Here is a 22,860-nt window from a genome sequence, read left to right on the forward strand (position 1 = left end):
ACTTGAAAGTTCATATATAAATGTCAAAGTGGCAAAAAACTAAATACTAAGTTCTAAACTAAGAATGAGAAGTATTAAACCAAGTTGTTGAAATGGTTAATTATATTAAAAGTAGGCCATTGAAGTGTTGCTTATTTGAACAAATTTGTGTTGATATGGATTCCCAGCACAAGTGCTTACTTATACACACAAAAGTCAGATGGCTCTCAAAACGTATGGTCACATACATAAACTCCAGAAGGAATTGCTTGCATTTTTTAAAGTAAAACCTGAACGCTTCTTGGAATATCTACAATGTGAATTTTGCGTTTCGAAGCTGGAATATTTAACAGGGATATTTGCACAACCTAATAGAGTCAACACAATTATGCAAGGTAAAGATGAGAACATTCTCACTTCGACAGATAAGCTGGTTTCATTTAAAAAGAATGTGTAATTTGGGAAAAAGAGCTGAAGGTGGTAACTTCAAAATGTTTCCCTTAATATGTAAAAGCTGCATAACAGAAATGACTTCTATTGTATTTGAACACAGAAGAGTATGATTGGGTTTGAAATCCCTTCTTTAAATTCTATCTAATATTGGTCTGAAAATATGTGAAGAGGAATTGACATCTATATCCAGTATCTGCAGACTTAAAATCAAGTATGCTGAGTTACCTATTGATATATTTTGAACAATACCTCTCAGTAGCAAGAAAAGCTTTATCCATTTTGATGCAGTTTTCCACATCATATTTATGTGAGTTGGGATCTTCAACCCTCAATAACATCAAATCCAAAAAGAGAGAGAGAGGCTCTGTTGCATTAAAGAACTGAGGGTTTGTCTTTCTCAATTACGTCCCAATATTGAAAAACTTTTCCAAAAAACATCAAGCACATATTTCTTATAACTTTGCTTCATATATTGAATAAAGAATAATTATGTGCAATTTTTCTGTATTTTTAATTATCTATAATTTACTTTATAGTTTATGCTATGGTAATATGTATAAAAACCCTTTTGAATAAATTTTAGAATTTATGTACAAAGTGCACCATAATATTTTGACTTGTAAGGTGAGCCGTGAGTAAAAAAAGTTTGGGAACCACTTGTCTAGACCAAGCTGCCCACCAGTGGACATCTCTTGAACTGTAAGCTTCCTGTCAGAATGCACCATCATGACTGTGCTGATGGAGTTCTCTTTGAGCCACACTCCTGTCAATTCTCCCTTCCCCCAGTTTCGGTTATGCTTCCCCACACTTTTTCTGTACACAAATGATCTGGTTGCTTTCACATCAACACCAATTCCTTCACTCCTCCCTAACCCTCCACAAAGACATCAATCACATGCAGCCAAAATACTTTATCAATCTTGCACTGGTTCCATGAACACTACATAACTGTGATAACTAACCATCATTTTAACTTAAGTTGGCCATCACACATGATGAAACCAGTTAATTTAACTTACCATAGAATTATTTTTTGTTTTATCCCTTCTATCTAATTTATTTCGAAGTTGACTGAAGCAGAATTTAAAGAGAAATAAAAGTTTAGATTCTTTAGATGCAAGCATCAGTTGCTGTTCTCATTAAATCAGTTCCAACTGAAAAAAAAAACACCCAGTTAATTAGTCAAATTTATGACATAAATATAAGTACCAAAACGTCTGAGAGCTGGATCAATACTGTTCGGTCGATTGGTGGCAGCCATGACAACAACATGAGCACGTTGTTTTAGGCCATCCATCAGAGTCAGCAGTTGAGAAACTATACGTCTTTCAACTTCTCCATGAGTCTGTCAATAAATAGAAACAACATTTATATAAATATTTTCATAGACAACAAAAAGTTTCAAAACAGGTATCTTTGAAAAAAAGACGTTCAAATGTATCAAAGACAATTAAGCAATGTAAATGCCTACACATGCTAAAAAATTTAGCTAAATACAGCCCATTAACATCTAAAAGATTATTGATAAAATCAAAATCAATACCTAGCAGACTTCAGTGTCTTGAATAATTTACACTGAACACATACTAACTTAAACTTCAGTTATAGAGACCGTTCCCACAACCTACTTTTTATCCCTAATATACCAAGCTGTGTTCAGGGAAAAGCTTCTACTTACTTAATAAATTTTCTGATACTCCTAACCATTACAATTTACAAACTACTGCTCTGAACTTAAAATCTTTTGAAATCTGCTTACTGCAGCTCTGACTGCTTGTAGCAACCCATATTTATCCAGTACTTAGTACAAATAAGCAAAGCCATCCCATAAATTTCCAAATAAAGTTAACTCCAGTTTTCAAGATACCTTTTACATTCATCCATGCATTAAAGGATTCACAAGGAAACCATAAGTAAATGTTCTATTAATAAACATGGCGATTAGAAATAAAAGAAAAATAGGATATGATCTTTCATTCTGCAATAAATAACTTGAGATAACGATAAAAAAATAGAGAAAGATTTAAGAACTTTCAAAATACTTAAGTCATAAATTGTAGCAGAAAAACAGAACAATACCTTCTCTCTTTTAGGAGCAATAGCATCAATCTCATCAATAAAGATTATGGCAGGAGCATTCTTTTCTGCTTGTTCAAAAGCCTTCCTCAGATTACTCTCTGATTCACCAGCCAGTTTGCTCATTACCTCTGGACCTATAATAAACAATAAACATGTGAAACACAAAGAACCATGGCTAAACATTTGGCTGTTGGAATAGCCACCATATATAAAAAAATAAACTAATTCTACTCTTCTAGTTGAGAAGATTAAAATGCCAATGCATAGTGATAAGGATATAACTCATGCAAGAAAAATGCTTGCTGACAACCAGCCAAGCACGAGATCTTATTACTCCCTTCTTTATAAAACTATTTCACTGGTTTATATATTTCTTACATTCACCTATCAAATAAATATATATATAATTATGTATTAAGGTAACTTTTAGCATGCAATTTTAGTTTACAATAATAAAATTTCAGTGACCATTTATATGAGAGATTTACTTGTGTCATAATATGCTTTAAACAGAGGATGATAAACCCAGACCACAGAAATAAGTGTCTGTAGATAAGGGAAAAAAATGTCTCAACCACATTGATTTTCAAAAAAATCATGAGCCCTACCAAATGTGAACAAGGTATATCTATATTATATATTTATTGATATAAAGTTTTATACACCTGGTACTCAAATCCTATACTGAAGCAACCCACACACAAGAAATACTGAACTACACCAACTTAAATTTTGCACCAAAAACAGTGATTTTACTCAGTGGTTTCCAAGACAACAGATAAACCAATTAAATAAGGTTTTAGAATGGGAAAGGAAGCTAAAACTCAAGTCATTATCTGGCATCACCTAGCCGTTAATGGTTACATGTTATCTTTTGATTGTAAGTACCAGCTTCCAGTTTCAGTAAGTGAAATAAATCCCATAGAAAAAAAGAAATCTTACCATTAATCAGGAAGAAAAAGGCTCCTGTTTCATTGGCAACGGCTCTAGCAATTAAAGTCTTGCCTGTTCCTGGTGGACCATACATGAGGATTCCTCTTGGTGGCTGAAATAGAATTTAAATTACTAACAGATATGGAAAAAAAAATTCAAATACTCTTTAAAATATTTCAAGATTGTATTAATGCATATTGCCAAGGTTACAAAGTAGTTAGCTTATACAAATGACTCCCTATAAATTAACTGCTAAGTTTAATTAGCAACTAGAAGCAGAAAAAAGAACAAGCAAACCTCTGACAGGACACAAACTATACATTTATTTGTCATAAAGCAAGTAATAAATATATAATTTTAGACTAGTCAGTTGGTTTGTTGCCTGGTACTTATAATGCCAAATATTGAAGTAAAAATCTACATAGCTTAAAATAGAAGCTAAATCATTTAGCAATAGGTAAAAGATCCATCTCTACAAATATCTACAATTCTAAATTATATTTATGATAATAAAATGATGGAAAAATAATTATAAATATTCTTAGACTAAATGCGGAAAGAGAAGGTTGATATATAGAAGTGATGTACACTTTATATCAACATTGAAAAGCTGTTTATTACCTTCACACCAATTGCTTTGAACAACTGTGGATGTCTGAGTGGAAGTTCAACCATCTCTTTAATGGCAGCCAATTGTTTCCTACAACCACCAATGTCATCATAACCAACTTCATTAAGAGCTTCTTCTTCATCCTAAGCAATGATGCAATAAAGCACAGTGGTTACACAACAATATATAATTAAAACAATCATTTTTTTTCCTACTTACAAAATAGCAGTCACAAAGATGATGGCCTTAATAGGTAGGCTCTCCAAGATGGATGAAGTTGATAGCAAAAACATTGATAAAAGGGTGACATTTAGAAGAGCGAAGATAAAACATAGTGGTTAGGGTCCCAAACACAAAAAGGGAGATGAAAAGAGTGATAAGAAAGTGGGCAGAAGACCAGCAAGCTCTGAGGAGCAGAAACTAATTACTGTAATAGCAGGAGAGAAGGCAGAGTGAAGAGAAAGTAGCGTAGGACGTCTATGTAGCAGCAGTGCTGTCCCAGATGTGGAAGCAGAATTCCATTGCTGTTCTATATTTTAGAGATGAGGAATTCTGTACATTAATTTACATTGGACTGATATGTGTCCTCATCTTGTTTGTTGTTAATCTCTAAAATATAGAACAGTATTATCTAATTGGTACAGAGCTGACATTAGACTTCAATGGAGACATACAGAGAAACTCCATCAGAAACTTGCTCGTTTTTCAAAGCATCTAACCTCCCTGTGTAGATGTAGAGACTCAAAGTTAATACCCACTGGCTTGAATGTAATGATACCAGTGGATTCAAATAAAGCTTGAAGAGTTGTGGAAAGGGCAGAGGATCCATTATAACCGTTGGAAAAAACATCAACTAAATAACGAAATCAGAGACAGGTTATCTTCATTACTTGAGAGAATAACCAGAGATGATGATAGAGAATCCAACAAGATCTAGAAAATCATACAAGAGAGAATTTGAAATTGTAAAGATGCCAGATTAAGAAGCAGACAAAAGCAATGCTAAGGTGGTGATGAACAAGTCTGACTACTCTGAAAAATTGGCAAGTCTCATAAGTGATGGTAGCTACAGTAAAGTAAAGAAAGAACCAACTCTGAAAACAGAGGAAGTTGTCACAGATTTTAATCAAGAACAAGAGTCACTTCATATCAATGAAGTTCAGACAACTGACCCAACACTACAGTAAGCTACCACATGTGTATGGCCTCTCTAAGATTCACAAGGATGGTATTCCATTAAGACCCATAGTAAGTATACCAATAGGAAACTTGATGGAAATGTTGACCTTCTGTGTAGAAACTACCTACTTCAGAATAGATATTGATATATATCAACAGAATGAGGGTTTAGCTATGGGTTTGCCATTATCACCAATAATAGCCAATATATACATGGAATACTTTGAGAATTTGGGTTTAGGATCAACACCACTTAAGCCAACTTTATGGCTTCGATACTTAGATGACAACACTATACTCTGGCTCCACCAGGAAGATGTCCAAGTACTGCTAGATCATGTGAACTCAATAAAGCCATTCTTACAGTTCACAATAGAAAAGGAAAAAGACAATCATCTAGTATTCCTGGATGTATTAATAACATGCACTAAGCATGGGTTCAGGACATACGTATACTGCAAGCCAACATTCACTGGACACTACCTCAACTTCAATTCCCACCATCCATACAGTGTAAAGCAAGGGATTGCTCAGTGCCTAAAACATCGACCAAAGAATATAAGTAGCGATCCTGATACACACCATGAAGAAATGATCAAGCTAAGTAACAATCTATTAAGCAATAAATACCCCAAAAACATACTATCCACTCCAATTAGGAAGAGGAGAGAGATGAAACCCATAAATTGACCACAATCTGTCTACCCTATGTGAAAGGCATCTCAGAAACGATACAAAAGACATGCAGCCCATATGACATCAGGACAATATGCAAGAGTAAAATCACCAATAGAAGACAATATGACCAAAGACTGTGTGTACTCCATCCCGTGCGGTTATGGTAGGTTACACAAAGGCAAAGCATGCCGCCCACTCAAATTAAGGGTAAAGGATTGCAAAGCTGTGACACGAAATGTTGAAAAACCGGGTATAGCTGATCATGTATGGAAAAATGGAGACCACCTTCCCCTGTTGGATGAAGTTAAAATAATAGACAGAGAACACCACTGGAAGATATGGAAACTAAGAGGCAGTACATATGCTAGGACACAATAACCTCCTAGTGCAGATATGAATAGAATATAGGAACGGTATTAAGGAAGGATACAAAAATATTAAGTTTATAAGCCCTAAAATTCACTCTATAATTGCCCACGAGCATATAGCATAATAGTTAAGAGTGCAGGCAACTAACCGAGTTCAATTCCAGGCAGTACCTTGAATAAATAATAATATCAGCAAAAAATACCTTAGGAATGAGAACCCAGGGTTGGGTTCAAAATTCTACCAAAAAACCTGATGAAGACAGGAGAGTAAATCAGTCGAAACATGGTAACAACAAACAAGATGAGGACACATATCCATCCAATGTAAATAATAGAAAGACTTTATACACACACACACACACACACACACAGGTGAGCAGTAAAGAAAAGAGTCATCAATAGACAGTAAGAGAATAATGGAATGGTGTAAAGTAAAAGCAGAAAAAAAAAGGTAGAATGAGTCAGGTAAAACAGATTTCTTGCAGTGCCCCAATGATATAACAAACTTCTTACCTCTCTCTTTACAGGTTTTCCCTCACAATGGATGATGGTGTCAGGTGCCACAATACAATATGGACTGGGGTCAGTTTCAATAACTTTAAATTCAACAGCTCTCATTGTACCTCGAACAAGAAAGATGTCTCCTTTGCGAACAGGACGATAAGCTTCCAAAAAGTAAGGTTTCAGATAAACTTCAAATAAATTTCTGAAAATATAAATCATATAGTTTCAAACAACCATTGCAATGGCTATCTGTATTTAGTTCAAGACCAATTTTAAACAATTAACAGTTTGATAATGATATGTTTATTTGTTTACTGGTTTCATTGATTGGACTGAGGACATACTGGGGAACTGCATACAAAACTATAGTCATTTATATTGACTCAGTATCTGACTAGCACTTGCAAGAATGAAAGGTAAATTTGAATTTTAAATGTAAAAGGAGCTAACACTATAAGGTATTTTGTCCAATGCTCTAATAGTTCTCTGGATACATTAACAAACATGTCATTTTTTGCTTTTTTCAAACATTTTCATATAATAATGTCTGGAGTTATGCCATAAGGATTAGTGGTTACAAGGGTTAGGAATTCAAACTTTACTACTGGAGCTATTATAGGCTGTCCATAAGTGAACATAACTTTATTATGACATAAAGCAACTGCTCTAATAGATATGGTACTTTGAGAAAATGTCCTTTTATCATATCTTCAAGTCAACCAATACCTTATGAAATTTGGTAAATAAAAACTTAGCAGAAGCAAATTAAAGTGCATATAGGAGAGTGTGTGCATGTATAGCTTTCATACATCTTCCTGCTTCTTTTTCCATTTTTATTTTTTGGATATTTCTTTCTTTTTAGATATAAATTCTGGGTGGATGACAGCAAGTGTAAGAGGAAAAGGTTGGCAGAGAAATTATTCAAGTAATCAAGTATGTATCACAATCTGAGCTGGCAGACAATCCAAAGGATCTCATGCAGACTACTACTTAAAGGAAAATTACATTATTGTAGCTGAATATTTTAAGACATACTGGGTAACACTTGGATAGACTCCATGGTGTGCACTGAGAATTTGTCTGGTTTTGGTGAAGGGATAAGGAGGGATCAAGTCTCCTAAAGTTCTGTGATGCTAATGACTTGACATCTTTGCCAGAATAAAAGGCAGACAAATAAAAAATCTTTCCCTGGGGAAAAACATACCAAACATAGACTAGTGAAAAGTAACTTCAGAATAAGAACTAGGCAGGCAGAGATAAATCAGTCTGTAGAAAGATATTGAAGCTAGAAATGAGTGAACAGTCTTATTTTCAGAAAAGTGCTAGAGGGAAGAGATGGATAATTATAGCCTAGTAGGTAAGGAGTGCTAAAGGCTGTAAATGAGATATATGGCTGGTACAAGGTTCCTGGCAGATAAAAAGTGATGTGGTAGTAGAATAGTAATGTAGATAGAGCAGTTTAAGTGTTAAAAAAAAGCCTGAGTAACCTGGGAGAATAGAGGAAGCAGAGAATAATACCAAGCACCTGAAAGAGATGTTAGACCAAGTATATTTAAGACGGAAGCAAAAACAAGTTTTTGCTGAGATGCTTTGAATTGCAAGGCAATATACTAAAGAAAACCAAAACGATACTGGGAAAAGGTATAGGAGTGCTATTATAAAGTTTCCAAAATGGGAGAATGCACAAGGGAGAGAGAAAGAGAGAGATAGTCAACTCCCAGGAACAGACCCAACCAATAGAACGATAACCACTCAAGTTGACAGCACAGTTAAGGATACAAAAACAGAGAAGGCAGCTAGTCTTTCAGGAATTGCTGCTGAGATTATTAAAACATTTGGCAAAGTAGGACAAATGCTAGTTACTCGCAAATTGAATCTGGTAGTACAGGAAGGGCTATAGCCAATAACTGACAAAGAAGTGACATTGTTGATTGCTACAAAGGTGAAAAAGATCCTCTTGATTTGACATTCCCCCTGTTGCTATTGATTACATCATGTTTGCATCAATATAACTTCTGTTTTTGAACAGAAGTTATATTGATGCAAACATGACAAATTGTTAGACCTGCTTTTGAAAGCCATGGAAAGCACAAGTGATTAGGAACTAAATTAGCATAGGCTGGATGTAGTTCAGATCTGTATCAAGAAAAAGTACTATCAATGCCATCTTTCAGGTGACTTAGAGAAGGCTTTTTCCATGTTCCATAACTTTGTCATTAACTAGGAATATATGAACAGCTTATGAGGGCCATACAAGCCATGTATAGAGTTGCAATAAGCAAAGGAGCAGTCAACAAAGAGTTCAGCAATAAATTTAGCATGCGGATATATGGGTGCATGAGGACCAAAGTCCTCAGCTCCCACCTGTTTATTATAGTGTTAGAGGGAATAAGAGTAAAGTTAAAACCAGGTGTCTATGGGAACTCTTATGTTAATCAACTAGTTCTTATAACAATCTGAAGATTTCTGGAAACAAAACCTGTAATCGAGAGGCAAACTTAGCAAAGACAAAAATTGGTGAAAACAAAAAAAAAAACCCTAATGTTACTACAAGGGAAATGGCCATGCTCAATATCCAGGAAAGAAATAGGAAAAAATTCCAGACAATATATTGAGTGCAAACTGCAGATGCACAAAGTATAGTAGAACTGCAGACAAGCGTGTGTATATAGCTAGTGGTATAAAAACTTAAGTACTTAATACATCAATGAGTATATATATTTTTACACATGTCAATGAAATATTTGGAAAACTGAACTAGAATTTGCTAGTCTTTGTAGTAAATATCAAAGTTTATGAGCGCAATCTCAAAATCATGAGAGTTCAAGAACAGGTGTAAACAATAACAACAGAAGGAATATCAATAGTTCCATTAATGTTTTACTGTTTTAGTAATATCTTTACACAGAAATAGAGCAATGGTGTACTTACCCTGTAATTCCTTCAACAGTGTCATCAATTGGAAGGACATGTATCCTCCGACCATACTTCACATCCTGACAAGACTGGACACTAAAATGAAATAGTTTAAACTAAGAAATTAAACTCACAAAAGAAAGGAAAAATAGAAACTGCAAAGATATTTAAAAGAAGTCATTTACCTACCTAACTATGTCTCCGAGGCGAACTCTGAGGTTGCTGCGCACACACCTATTAATTCGGATTTTATTATCAGATGCTGAATCATCAGATAAAACAATGACAACAGTCTCTCGGCGACGTTTACCCTTCAAAAGGACAGTATCACCACGAAATAACTGCAATTCATCCATTTTTGCCTAAAAATCATGCAAAAAGTAAATAGAATTAAAAAGAAATAAAAACTCAAGAACTTCAAAAACATTAGACTGATATATAAGTCAGTTACAGACACAGAGGTTGAGTGCTTCTGGCATATAATCGATTCAAGTTAACAAAAAATGGTATCTTAGTGTTTCAGCACAGCCCATTGCTCAATGTAATATGACAATAGAGAAGCCTTTATGTGGCTGCTCAAATTTAAAAAAAAGGACACACTGGATAATGTAATCTTCAATAATACTGAGGAGGTGGGGAGGCCAAGCCTGGATCCGAAGTTTGTGGTTAAATAATGAATGTGATTGCAAGCACTAAGCAGGACATTAACCACTTGAAACTACTGTTATTTTTTGTCTTCCACTTATAAAACACACAAACTAACCTGTACCAAACACTACCAACCTAGTTTCCCTTAATGTTAACATACATCTGCTCAAATTAAAATATTTAAACTAGGTCATTTCTAAAGATGGAAGTTCAGTTTCTTTTAGCAAGATCTAGACATTTTAAAATAAAAATTTCTTAACTGTGACACACAGTCTAACATTTTGAGGCTTATATTGTGGATGAGGGAAGTGAATCAAACTAGTTCCTAATTCGTGCTTATTTTATGAACTTCAGGATATCTCAAATCTCATCTTTAAAAAAAAAAAACCATTTGATAAAAGTCCTACTGACATCATGTGTGGAAAGGGAAATGAAGTGATTATAGGTCTGCATAATCAAGGTTGGTTTGGGGCTAAAGTGCTCACCTAATACTGCTATGTATTGCTCATGTTATAAAGTGGCAGGTAGAATCGAAAGAGCACTAGATTAAATCCCTTCGTTTTGAGATAATATCTCAGGAATTAACTTTATCTTTCATTCTGCTAGGAAAGATAAAAATAAAAAAAAAAAAAACGGTACTAAGTCTAATCTGTACCTACCAATAAAATTGTAACCTTGTGGTAATGTTAGATATCAATCACCTTGGATGTCTTCAACTATAGCTATAAGCTGACCAGAGCCTCGTATGTGGTTTTGATAGAGAAACTGAAAGCCTGGATTGCGCATGTGTATACACTCACATCTTTCTTATCTCAACATTGCATGGTAGTTGTAAAGAGTGCTGCCATCATGCAAGCTGTGTGCATTTCTAATCTTCAATGAAAACATGGGGAAATATTACCTTACTTGGAAACTGGCAAGAGTCGGTAACAAGAAGGGCATCATCTGGCCATAGAAAATATACCTCAATGAATTCCATCCAACCCATGCAAGCACAAAAAAGTGGATGCTATGGTAAAGTGATGAAGGTAATGATTTACTCATTCCATGTTTATCATGGAGATGAATGTGGTAGCTCTAAATATGTCATTTTATTGTTTCCTATTTACTGAGCATTTTGTGGTATTATGACTTAGATTGGATTGAAGCATTCATCATCATCATCATTTAGCGTCCGTTTTCCATGCTAGAATGGGTTGGACGGTTCAACTGGGGTCTGTGAAGCTGGAAGGCTTCATCAGGCCCAGTCAGATCTGGCAATGTTTCTACGGCTGGATGCCCTTCCTAACGCCAACCACTCCGTGAGTGTAGTGGGTGCTTTTTACGTGCCACCCGCACAGGTGCCAGACAGAGCTGGCAAATGGCCACGAACGGATGGTGCTTTTACGTGTCACCGGCACGGGGGCCAGGCGAGGCTGGCAACGGACACAAACGGATGGTGCTTTTACGTGCCACCAACACGGGGGCCAGACAGAGCGGGCAAACGGCCATGAAAAGCATTGAATTGTTAAATATTCAACATCTCTGAAATCATATAATTAATATACATATACCATTTTTACATGTTTTTCAGTGCCAGCATAGGTTAGACGTCTATATCATTGAGGCATTGTTTTACAGCCTGATGATCTAATTCCTTATCTTATTTTCAAATAAGAGATCATTTATTTCACAAAGGCACGAAGGCTTTTTTTTTCTGTACTATTACCTATCACCTCCTCTTCCATGACCCACTCCAGTTTTCTGTACATGTCACCAAACAGATTCACTAGTGAACTTAAATGATGTGATTATTTAGAATGACATTGTAGGGTAAGTGTGAGAGGCCAGATCTGGCCAGTTTGAACATAAAACAAATAGAATATTTGAGCTGGATATGGCCAGTCTGAATACTAGAAGGTTAAGCAGAAAGTGTTCAAATTGGGAGAAGACTGTGACACCTGCAGATGATGACGGGCTGGAAGTTGTTATCATAGGGGAGGAGGTAGTCGGGTTGCAAGTGTTTCATAGAGAATGTTTATTTGATGAGGAGCTGATGCTCAGAACAAGAGAAAACTGAGAATACAGATGAGAACATGGAAATTCCACCAATTCCACAAAAATTCACTGCAAAGAATATTGCTAAAGGTTTGACACTTATAGAAAAAAAGTTCTGCAAGATTCTGTTGATAATCCTAATTGCGTGTGTAGTAAAATTTACAAGAAATGTTTTACAAGCTGTACAAAGAGATGACTGGCCATAAATACCATACAATTTTGGAGAAGCTTGTCCCTCACATAAGTGTTGACGATTACCTATAAGTTAAAAAAAAAATTTGTCTTGAGTCATAGGGCCAATTACCTGGTTTCCATGGTGTGTAAGTAACCAAGATGACAACATTTTACTTCCTGAACAGAAGCCAGTCCATTACAGGGTGACTCACTCACAGCTAAGTAGACTACAGCTATGTGAAATGAAGTGTTTTATTCCAGTACCAGCTGTCTTGGAGTAGAAACCATGAGATTGTGGATGAACTATAATATAGATGGTAATGTCCCTCTTCCTCATAGTGACTGTCATTCCACTACCCTCACACTGCTGTCCACATCTTTCATGGTAATAACAGAGCCTATTGCAATTTGATTCTTATTCCCTTAAAATATTTTTCTAAGTATTTTATGTATACATAGTGTACTGTGCACTTTTTTTAGAAGTTATTTTCAAGCATAAAAGTGGTTGTGTTCCTTGTTTTTTTTGCCCCACCACACCCACCAAAAAGCCCATTAGAATGCATTATCACTAAAATCAACAAGAAATGCATGGCACCAAGTTTTTCCATGGGGAATGCTTATGTGTGTGTGTTATATCTACACACACAGAATCTAGTATAGGTGGGACAAATACCAAATTAGATGATATATATATATGAGACTTTTGCCCCCTGCAAATGTCTCAAAATATTACCCTGTTCCCTATATACAAAGCTGAGCTTCCCAGCAGCTTTAATGCGCTAAAAACTTTTTCTGAATACGTGCGGCTAAACCTCAGTTCAGCCGCACATATTCAGTTCATGCATTTTTTTTGCCATCAAATACAATACTTAGACAAGACACTATTTTACATTTGCTAAGCTCTACCTGTTTTTCAAGGAAAGGACTATTTATTCCATTTGACCACAAGCAGAGCAACAAGACAACTGGTTAAAAGTGGATGTAACATAACATCACTGTTTCTTGTGTTCACATGTTATCTTGCAAAGGTAAGTAAACGAAAACATTCCCACAAGTACATGACCAACTGGCACAGATATGACAGTGTGATCAAGAAACTTGTTTCTTAACCATACAGTTGCATGTTCAGTCCCACTGCAGAGAACCTTAAACAACAACCCAAGATAATTTAAGCTTTGTGAGTGAATTTAGTTGAAGGAACATGAAAAGAAGCCTGGCTATCAATTGTGCGTGTGTGTATGTGTGTGTGAGTGTGTGTGCACGCGCATGCATACATGTCTTCTTCACATTGCACTAATTGTAAACAAACTTCACTGTCATACAAGCAGTGACATTTGGTTTGAAGTCTTCAATGAAAACATTATCTTGCTTGGAAAAAGGTGAAGGTTGGCAACAGGAAGAAAATCCAGCCACAACAGATCTCACCTGACCCATGCAAGCATGGGAAAGTAGACATTAAAACAAGTGTGTGTGTGTGAATTAGAGAGAGAGAGAGAGCAATGTTTCTGTATAGCTAGCAATTCCACTCAAGACATTGGATCACCCAAGGTATAATGCAGTAAAATATAAATCAAAACCATGTGGTATTGAAGCAAACTATATCCATACAACCAAGCCTCCTTCTATAATTGTGATTTTAGATACACTTTGCATGCCTGCATGAATTAGACAGGTCAGCTATGTCAGCATGAATTTAGGAGTACTGCTCACTTAGGCTGAAAGGACTTCATATTTGTGTTTCATTTTTAGCTTTGTTTCTATGGCTGGATGCTCTTCCTATAACACCAGCCACTTCATAGAGTTTTATATGCTACTTTCATAGCATTCAGCAATAGATGTGTGTCATCAACATACCTAAAGAAACCACACACACCCCCATGTCCCTGTTTGCTATCTTCTTTGCAGAATGAAGAGGCATGAATGACAGTAATAAGAGAAAGTGTGATAGGGGTTTAAGTATTCTAATATAGGTACATCTAGTCAAAGCAACGACAGATGGCAAAATGATCCAAGAGACAGAAGAACGACAGAAACTCAGGATAAGCAGGAATAAAAAAGAGTATTATAGCAGACAAGAGAATGATAGCAGGCAGTACAGAAGAGGGTGATGGGAGAATGTACTGGGAGCAAATGATCCTATGTAGCTTACTCTGGCCAGAGAAGTTGAGTGATAATGATAGCAAGTGGATCCTGTACCAGCAGCTGGATTAACATCCTTAGTTACACAAGAAGTAGTGTATGGCAAAGAGAAGAGATCCACTGCATTTTCAGTCACATCAACAGCAGGGTAAAGGTGAGTTTGAGAGGAGAAGGGAGTGACTGAGAAACAAGCAATAGGTATGAGTGAAAGAAAGCAATGTATAGCAGACAGAAAATAAGCAATAAACAGAAGAGATTCACTGCCATCCTTAGTCATCCACTTCATAAGATTCAGAAAAGTGGGAGTGAGTAAGAGATGAACATAAGAGCATGAGAAGCAAGAGAGATATAAGCATAAAGGAAAGATAGATGAATGATAGGAATGCAAGATGCAGTAAGATAGAGGGATGAGTGATAGGGATGCTAGATTAGTGAGAAGGTATCAAAGGGGTCAATGATGTAGGACTTCACAGTATGCAGATATAAAACATGCAAGCATACATGTGTACATAAGTAACACCTGCCCCACCGGACATGTGACAGCTGTAAAATCTTAAGTGAAAAACACATCTGGCCATGAGAAAATGTTAACTTGATTGGTAACAGGTGAAGGTTAACAGGAAGGGCAACCAGTCACAAAAATCTGTCTCAATACATTCTGTCTGACCAATTCAAGCATGAAAAAATTAACAATAAAATATATCAAGTCTTCCTCAGTCTCCCTTTTCTACAGGTTATATTCACTTTCAGTGTGTGGCACTTGTTTACATAGCTGTTCTCCTCCACAAGCATCAAAATGCCAGTAACAATGTACTCTTCCCTTGCACACACAGTTCCCCAATGTTGCCATGGGCTGAACCCATACTAGCATAGAGAACAGACATTAAATGATGATCTAATTCCACTTATGTTCAGTTTTTCTCTTAAATTATTTGTGCTCAATATTTATGCACACATGTATTATGCATCAAGCAGAACAAACTTACATTTCTTTCTAGTAGAGAAAGAAAATGAAAGAAATAAAGAGAAAGGGAGAGAGGGATGAGAGAGGGGGGAGATAGGTGGGAAGAGAGATAGGGGAAGAGAGAGGAAGAGAGGGGGAAGAGGGGGGAGGAAGAGAGAGGAAGAGGAGAGAAGAGAGAGAGAGAAGAGGAGAGAGAAGGAGAGAGAGAGAGAGAGAGAGAGAGGAAGAGTGAGAGAGGAGAGAAAGAGAAAGAAAGAAAGTTTCAACCACAGTAAGTTGTACATATGACTAACCTGTGAAAGGCAAACAACCGAATTGTCTTCATTAGCAGCCTCTTCTACAATGAGTCTGTTAGGACGTTCTTTATCCCTCAAGATAGCTGTAGCCAAATAATCACTGTAAGGAATAAACAGAAAGATTAGTCAACAATTAACAATAAAATATTTTTTTGTTTATATTTAATAGTAGTTGGAAGATCCCGTTGGGCATTTACTATAAACACTGAATATGGAAACTTTTTATGCAATGTTAGATACTAATCAGCCAATACAGTATTCAAATTATTAAAAAAATGAAGGACAAATGTTAAATTTTACATCTCAAGACATATCCACTGTAAAGATAGGAGCAGATCAATAACAAATGAAAGTTAAGTGATTCAAAGTTATAAAAAGCTTGTAATTTTTTAAATTTCTAAAAATTCTCTTTGCAATTATTTTTTTTTTTTCCTCATGACCATTTAATATTGAGAAACCTCTCCAACATATCACATTTTTCCTTGAGACATTGTATGGAACATGTGTAAGACACAATGCTGCAGGATAGTGAGGGGGCATTGAATATGGAATATGTTGGGTTGGAAATATACAAGTCATTTGAGCACTACAGACATTAGTTGAATTATGCAGAGAGCTGACTACACTAGTTGAGACAACACGTAGTGATGAATATTTATGAAGAAAGACCTAGGAAGATGAGATGACACACAAGTGTCACAAAAGTTGCCCAAACCACATAAGCATGATAAAAAAAAAAGTATGAGAAGCAAACAAGTTACAGAGAATTATAAACAATCCTCATAATATAAAAAGTAATGACTAGAGAAAGGATAATATTGTGGTAACATGAATTAGATACCCAAATGACCAATAAAATCAGGGCAGATAGAAAAGCTCACATTGGAAGATCATTTATTTCACAAAATCACAACTTTTATATCAGCATTATGGATTGATTGAGATATGTGAAGTTGGAATCATTACTTAAAAATCACAAAACATTAAAAACAATATCACTTTCAATTTTATGTGGTGGCTGGTATGAAAAACTTAGATGATATAAGTCGAGAATCACCTTCAAAATTCAGTTTACATGTTAATATGGGAAAGTACAATAAGACGGTTTGTATCTAATAATTCATAGTCCTTAAACTTGTTTAACCCTTTAATATTGTCTTTCTAAAAATAAACAATCACTTCATTGAAATCTCAAAGCTACAAGATAATGCATGAGTAATTCAAAGCAATGTGAATAAAGAGTACATTAGACAGATTTATCTGAATGATAAAGGGCTAAAGCACTTCTTTGGAAACAGAGTAAGTTTTCACAATGGTTGTCCACTCCTAGTGACTCATTCATAAACAGTTTAACTTAAGACTCATTTTTTTTTAATATAGTATTCTATAAAACCAGAGATGATGTAACAATGACTCAGCAAATATGTTGATAAAATAAGCACCTAATTTTAAAATAATTACTGGTCAACATGCAGAAAAAAAAATCCTAGAAGGCAATGTACCAATAATTGATAAAAGACTCAACATATATACAGAATATATACATAAAAGATAATATATCTTTTACTTGTTTGAGCCATTGGACTGCAGCCATGCTGGGGCACCACCTTGAAGGATTTAGTTGAACAAATTGACCCCAGTATTTTTAAGTCTGGTGCTCATTCTATCATTCTCTTTTTACCAAATTATGGGAACATAAACACTGATTGGAAAGTGGTGGGGTAAAGTGACAAATACAAACATACACACAAAGACGAGCTTCTTTCAGTTTCTGTCAAACAAATCTACCCACAAAGGCTTTGGTTGGCCCAGACCTTCAGCAGAGAACATTTGCCCTAAGTGTCAGTGGGATTGAACCCAGAACTATAAAATATTTATCGGTTTAACAAATAACATAAATATAAATATTGTTTATCTGATTTTCTTCTATAATTTAACAGTCAATTGTCTTATGAATCAATAAAATTTTATGGCATTATAAAGTAGGTAGGCAAATATCATGTGAGTAAATAACTCAAAGAAATTCTTACTAAAATTCTCACAACTTGCACCCCATATTATAAAGCAGGTCAACCTCAAATTTCACTGCCTTAAAATGTCTCCGGAATAATATTTCTTCATGCTCCAGAAACAGGTTTTCAACTTGTTTTTCCCTAGTTTCAGAAATTACAATTTTACATGCTCTGCAGATTAACTACCTGGACATATTTTTTCAAATCAATTCTTATAACATTACATAACACCATAAAGACTTTTGCTACATTAATGGAAGATGCATTAAAAGTACTACACTGAGAATGAAACCTGAAATTTCATGGTTGCAAAGTAAACTTCTAAATCAAAAGAAAAAACAAAAATTCTAGCCTGGTAAGAAAAAATATCAGAACTAATACATCAGAAAAATTGGCTCCTTGATTGTGCTTTACCCTGAGCAATGTCTTAATCCCCCTCCAAATCTGTTTACTATAGTTAATATTAATACTATAAACAAAACAATTAGTTCAAATATTAAAAATATAGGGTGATTCAACTGTCCCTTTAACATCTAACTATATAAAAGTTTTATTATTTTGTTAGAATTTTTCTTTTATATATTTCTAATACTATTTTTGCTATTTTATTGCATCTTTCAACATATACACACACACACACACACTATGTGTGCATGCACAGGCATGACTGCATGGTAAGAAATTTCAATATTCTGTGAGAACATGTTCGGTTATAGGGAAATATTATCTTGCTTGGAAACAGGTATGGATTGGTGACAAGGGCATCTGGTTGTAGAAAATCTGCCCCAATAAACTCTGTCCAACCTATATGTAAGCATGGGAAAGTGAACATTAAAATGATGACACAAGCACACTAAACAGTGGAGATTAAAATAAAGCTGTGTACATTTATATTTAATACAATCATGTATACTTAGACATGAAAAGACAATGCAGTATGTGTAATTGTCAATTCCCTGAGAGAGAAACTATAATGCCTTTGAGACAATTACTACTACAGCAAACATCTTTCAACATTTGAATGTACAACAGCATGTTAAACACAGAAGTTCACAGCTTTTTGTTTATAAATACACACATGCACGCACACACACACACACACATGTATCCATCTCAAAGATGGCAAACTTGCAAAATCATTAGCACACTGGACAAAATGCTTTGCAGTTTTCCTTCTAACTTTATGTTCTGATTTCAAATTCTCCTGATGTTGATTTTGTTTTTCATCCTTTCAAGGTCAATAAAACAGAGAACTAGAGTCAATGTAACTGACTAACCCCTGTTCCAAGGATTATTATTATCAGGTGCAGGCATGGCTGTGTACCAAGAAGTTTATTTACTTCCCAACTATATGGTTCTGGGTTCAGTCTGGGTGGCACCTCAGGGAAAGTCTCTTCTATCATAATCTGGGCCCAACCAAAGCCTTGTGAGTGCATTAGGTAGACAATAATTGAAGGAAGCCTGTTGTGTTTGTCACTGCTTGACAACTGGTGTTGGTCTTTTTACATGCTGTAACTTAGAGGTTCAAAGAAACCAATAGAATAAGTACCAGATTTTAACCCTTTAGTATTTAAACCAGCCATATCAGGCTCAAAGTAATCTACCTATTCTATGTTCAAACTGATCAGATCCAGCCACTCACACCTACCTCATATTGTTATTGTAAAAATAGACAATCACGCTGTTGAAACCTTAAAGCTATGGGATAATGCACGATTAATTCAAAACAATGTGAATATATAAGCATTACATTTGACATAGTAATCTGAATGTTAAAGAAACTAGATTGGATTTGTTTGAGTAAACCCTTCAAGGCATTGTCTCAGCATGGCTGTTCAATTACCAAGGAAGGGTGGTGGTTCTGGGTGGGTAGGAAACATAAACAGGCTAGCTATCTTGAAATCCCTGGGTTGTAGCAGTCAATGGGATGGGAGGTAAATACTATAAGGGAGATTTAAGGGAGTGATATAAAGAGAGGGAGATATGACATACATTAAGAAGTTCTGACCTAGATTATTAGTTATATTAATACTAAAAGGACTTTTGAATCATCATGTATAACAGAGTTTTAGAAGGCATTAAAGATTTAGATAAGTAACACTCCTTTCAATTCATAAAATGGAATCTACAAGATATATTATTTAATATATCTGTTAAACTGGTTTTTTAACTAAGGGGTTGACAACTTGACTGCAATTCCTAAATATGTTAATCCAATGAATCAAAGTTAACTAAAAGATTATATCTTATCACAATTCACTTATGCACATGTTAGCCACCATAGTCACTATTTCAATTTGATGAAAATGGATTGCGAAAGTAATGCTTCAAAGTAAATCACAACTGGTGTAACTTGAATTCATATTATGTTTATTCATTAGAGATATTCTCATATATGGAAAACCAGTTGCAAAAATTGTTTATTATCCTCATTTCTATGCTTGCTTGTGTTGAATTGGTCTTCTCTTAGAACAGAGTCTCACTATTTGCTGCATCACTTCTGTGTCTTCCCAGTCTCCTTCAACATCATTTTAACACTGATCCAACTGTCATCATCCATGCACGTCACATATGTATGTACTAGCAGAGTCTTGTCTTTTGCACATTACATTTAATTTTTCCTATGTCCAGTTTTTCTCTTATTTCATATGTGCTCAGTCATTTAAGCACACACATGCCAATGAAATAAACAGGTTTCATTAATTTTGTACAGACATCATCCACATTCATGTCTATATTTTCGTACCAACACCACTCTTTGTAAGCAAGCATTATATACCATCTCCCCTTCACTAAGACAATCCTTTTGTTACCAGCAGAGTTAGCTTCCTGAACCTTTTTCACCCCATTCCTACTTTGGCTACTAAACAACTATTGCAACTGTTAATTAGGTCACCTAAGAAACAAAAACTTAATTCCAATGAAACTTCCTATCAACTCCTTTTCCATGTATCAAATACGACCACTTCCCAGATAGCAGTAAAGTCAAAACTTCTTTCCTGCTACCAACAACATTTGTCTTTCAATTCTAAGCTTTGTACATTTAGAATTTCTTCAACAAATTCAGCTATGCAAACAAAGTCGTTAATATAAAAGATTTTCCATGAACAGCTAGTTTTAAACTCCTGCTTTGTCCTCAAGAACAAGAATAAATAGGAGGAAGTTAAGAACTGAGTCATGATAGACACCTACCTGCTAACACACTACTGATAGTATTTTAGTACATAGCTTGCAAGACTCTCACAAGATGATTAATCTATGCCTAGTTTTTATAATGATCACCAGACCAGAGTGTGGTACTCTGGGACTTCTCAAGATTAACAAATGTTAGAAAAAGTGGCTTACTTTTGAGTAGTCGTCTCTCTAGAAAAAGAGCTTCAATGGCAACTTAACCTATCACAAATCCAAACATCTCATCTAAACCGAGTTTCTTCCTCATCAGTGGTGTTATAACTTTCTGGAACTTTTGTAACCTAAATTATACAAGAGCTCCCGCCTTTTCCTCTGTGGCAGTTAATGATACTGTTGCACCAATCATTGGAGAGGACACTTCCCAGTGGTACCTGATTATGCAAGTACCCGTCCTACTTCGCAAGATATTTTCAGTATCTTAACTGCTGCATCTGGACTAACTGGTCCAGATACTTGCTCTTACCTTTATCTCCTTAAGCCTGGTTTCAACAGTATGGCTGTTAGCATCAATAACTATAAGCAAACCCAATTTGGGATCCACTAAAAGTAGATTTTCCCTCCACTATGCATTCACTTCACAGCATTTCAGGCATCAGCAAGGTCAAATGTGTTTTCAGTTTCCTCAATGACATCTTAGTCTGAACAAACACATTACTTTGCAATCAGAAATACCTCACATTGCTGAACATTGGCAAACCTCTTACTTTCAGCTACTCTCCTTGCTATGTTTTTTTATTTAAGCTATTTCTGTACTTTTTTGTATTTTTTGTACTTCCATTGTTTTTTTTTTGTTTTTTTTTATTTTTATACTTCAACTCTTTTCAGATACATCTCTTCTATTTTATGGCTCTACAAACTGTAACCATCTATCATTGTGACCAAAACATTGCTCCACTCACCTCTGGCCCGTGGTCTACAGCATATTTGCTCATTCATCCCCTCTGTTATAAATCCATCTCAAATAAGTATCAACTTGAAATTCTTTGAATCTATACTCATCCAAGGGATCTCAACCTCCATACATTCCTTCTTTTGTTTTTTTTGTATCTGGTGGTAATCTTGATATGAACACACTCATTGGTGTATCTTTTCCAAAACGGAACAAGATATGAATAGGCATCCAACCACCACCAAGATATGACTACAAGCTGACCTACTGAGCTTCTACATCTAATATTACACACAAACATATCAATATAACGACTAAGAATACAAATTCTTCTGAATGTCTAAATGTTGAAAATTTTTGTAAACTAGTTTGAAAAAGGAGTAGAAACAGAGCAGAAACATCAATAGGCTTTGACCATAAAGGTACTAATTTTTTACTAGACTACCTATGACCCATTGGATCAACAACAGTTCAAAGTACCTGAAAAAAAAATGCACATCTTGGGAACCTGTAGCCCAATTCATGCAAAACTTGTTTTATTCTGTTTGTATTCACATTTCAATGGTACCTTACTTTCAAAGCATTTCCCCATTATGCACCAGTTTATAAAAGTACCCCCCACACACACACACACATCTCAGGAACCTGTGGTCCAATTTATGTGAAACTTATTCTGTTTGTATTCACATTTCAATGGTACCTTACTTTTAAAGTATTTTCTCCATTATGTGCCAGTTTGGCTGTATTAAATTAGACAAGCAAGCAGACAGGCAATCATAAAGGTACCTGAAAAAACTGTATCTTGGAAAC

The 22,860-nt window shown here is 35.3% G+C and overlaps 1 protein-coding gene across 1 annotated transcript in view; it reads right to left on the bottom strand.

Moving 5' to 3' along the window:
- LOC115213827 (transitional endoplasmic reticulum ATPase) overlaps positions 1-22,860 on the bottom strand; it is a 43,326-nt gene that overhangs the window by 12,474 nt on the left and 7,992 nt on the right. The window contains exons 2-9 of the mRNA XM_029782723.2: positions 15,955-16,057; positions 9,889-10,061; positions 9,715-9,795; positions 6,793-6,985; positions 4,066-4,197; positions 3,454-3,556; positions 2,512-2,645; positions 1,642-1,777 (exon numbers count right to left, since the gene is read on the bottom strand). Of these exons, the coding sequence (XP_029638583.1) occupies positions 1,642-1,777; positions 2,512-2,645; positions 3,454-3,556; positions 4,066-4,197; positions 6,793-6,985; positions 9,715-9,795; positions 9,889-10,061; positions 15,955-16,057 (1,055 nt within the window). The remainder of the gene's footprint in view (positions 1-1,641; positions 1,778-2,511; positions 2,646-3,453; positions 3,557-4,065; positions 4,198-6,792; positions 6,986-9,714; positions 9,796-9,888; positions 10,062-15,954; positions 16,058-22,860) is intronic.

Source organism: Octopus sinensis, linkage group LG7 (genome assembly GCF_006345805.1).
Source record: "Octopus sinensis linkage group LG7, ASM634580v1, whole genome shotgun sequence".
Classification (NCBI taxonomy): domain Eukaryota; kingdom Metazoa; phylum Mollusca; class Cephalopoda; order Octopoda; family Octopodidae; genus Octopus; species Octopus sinensis.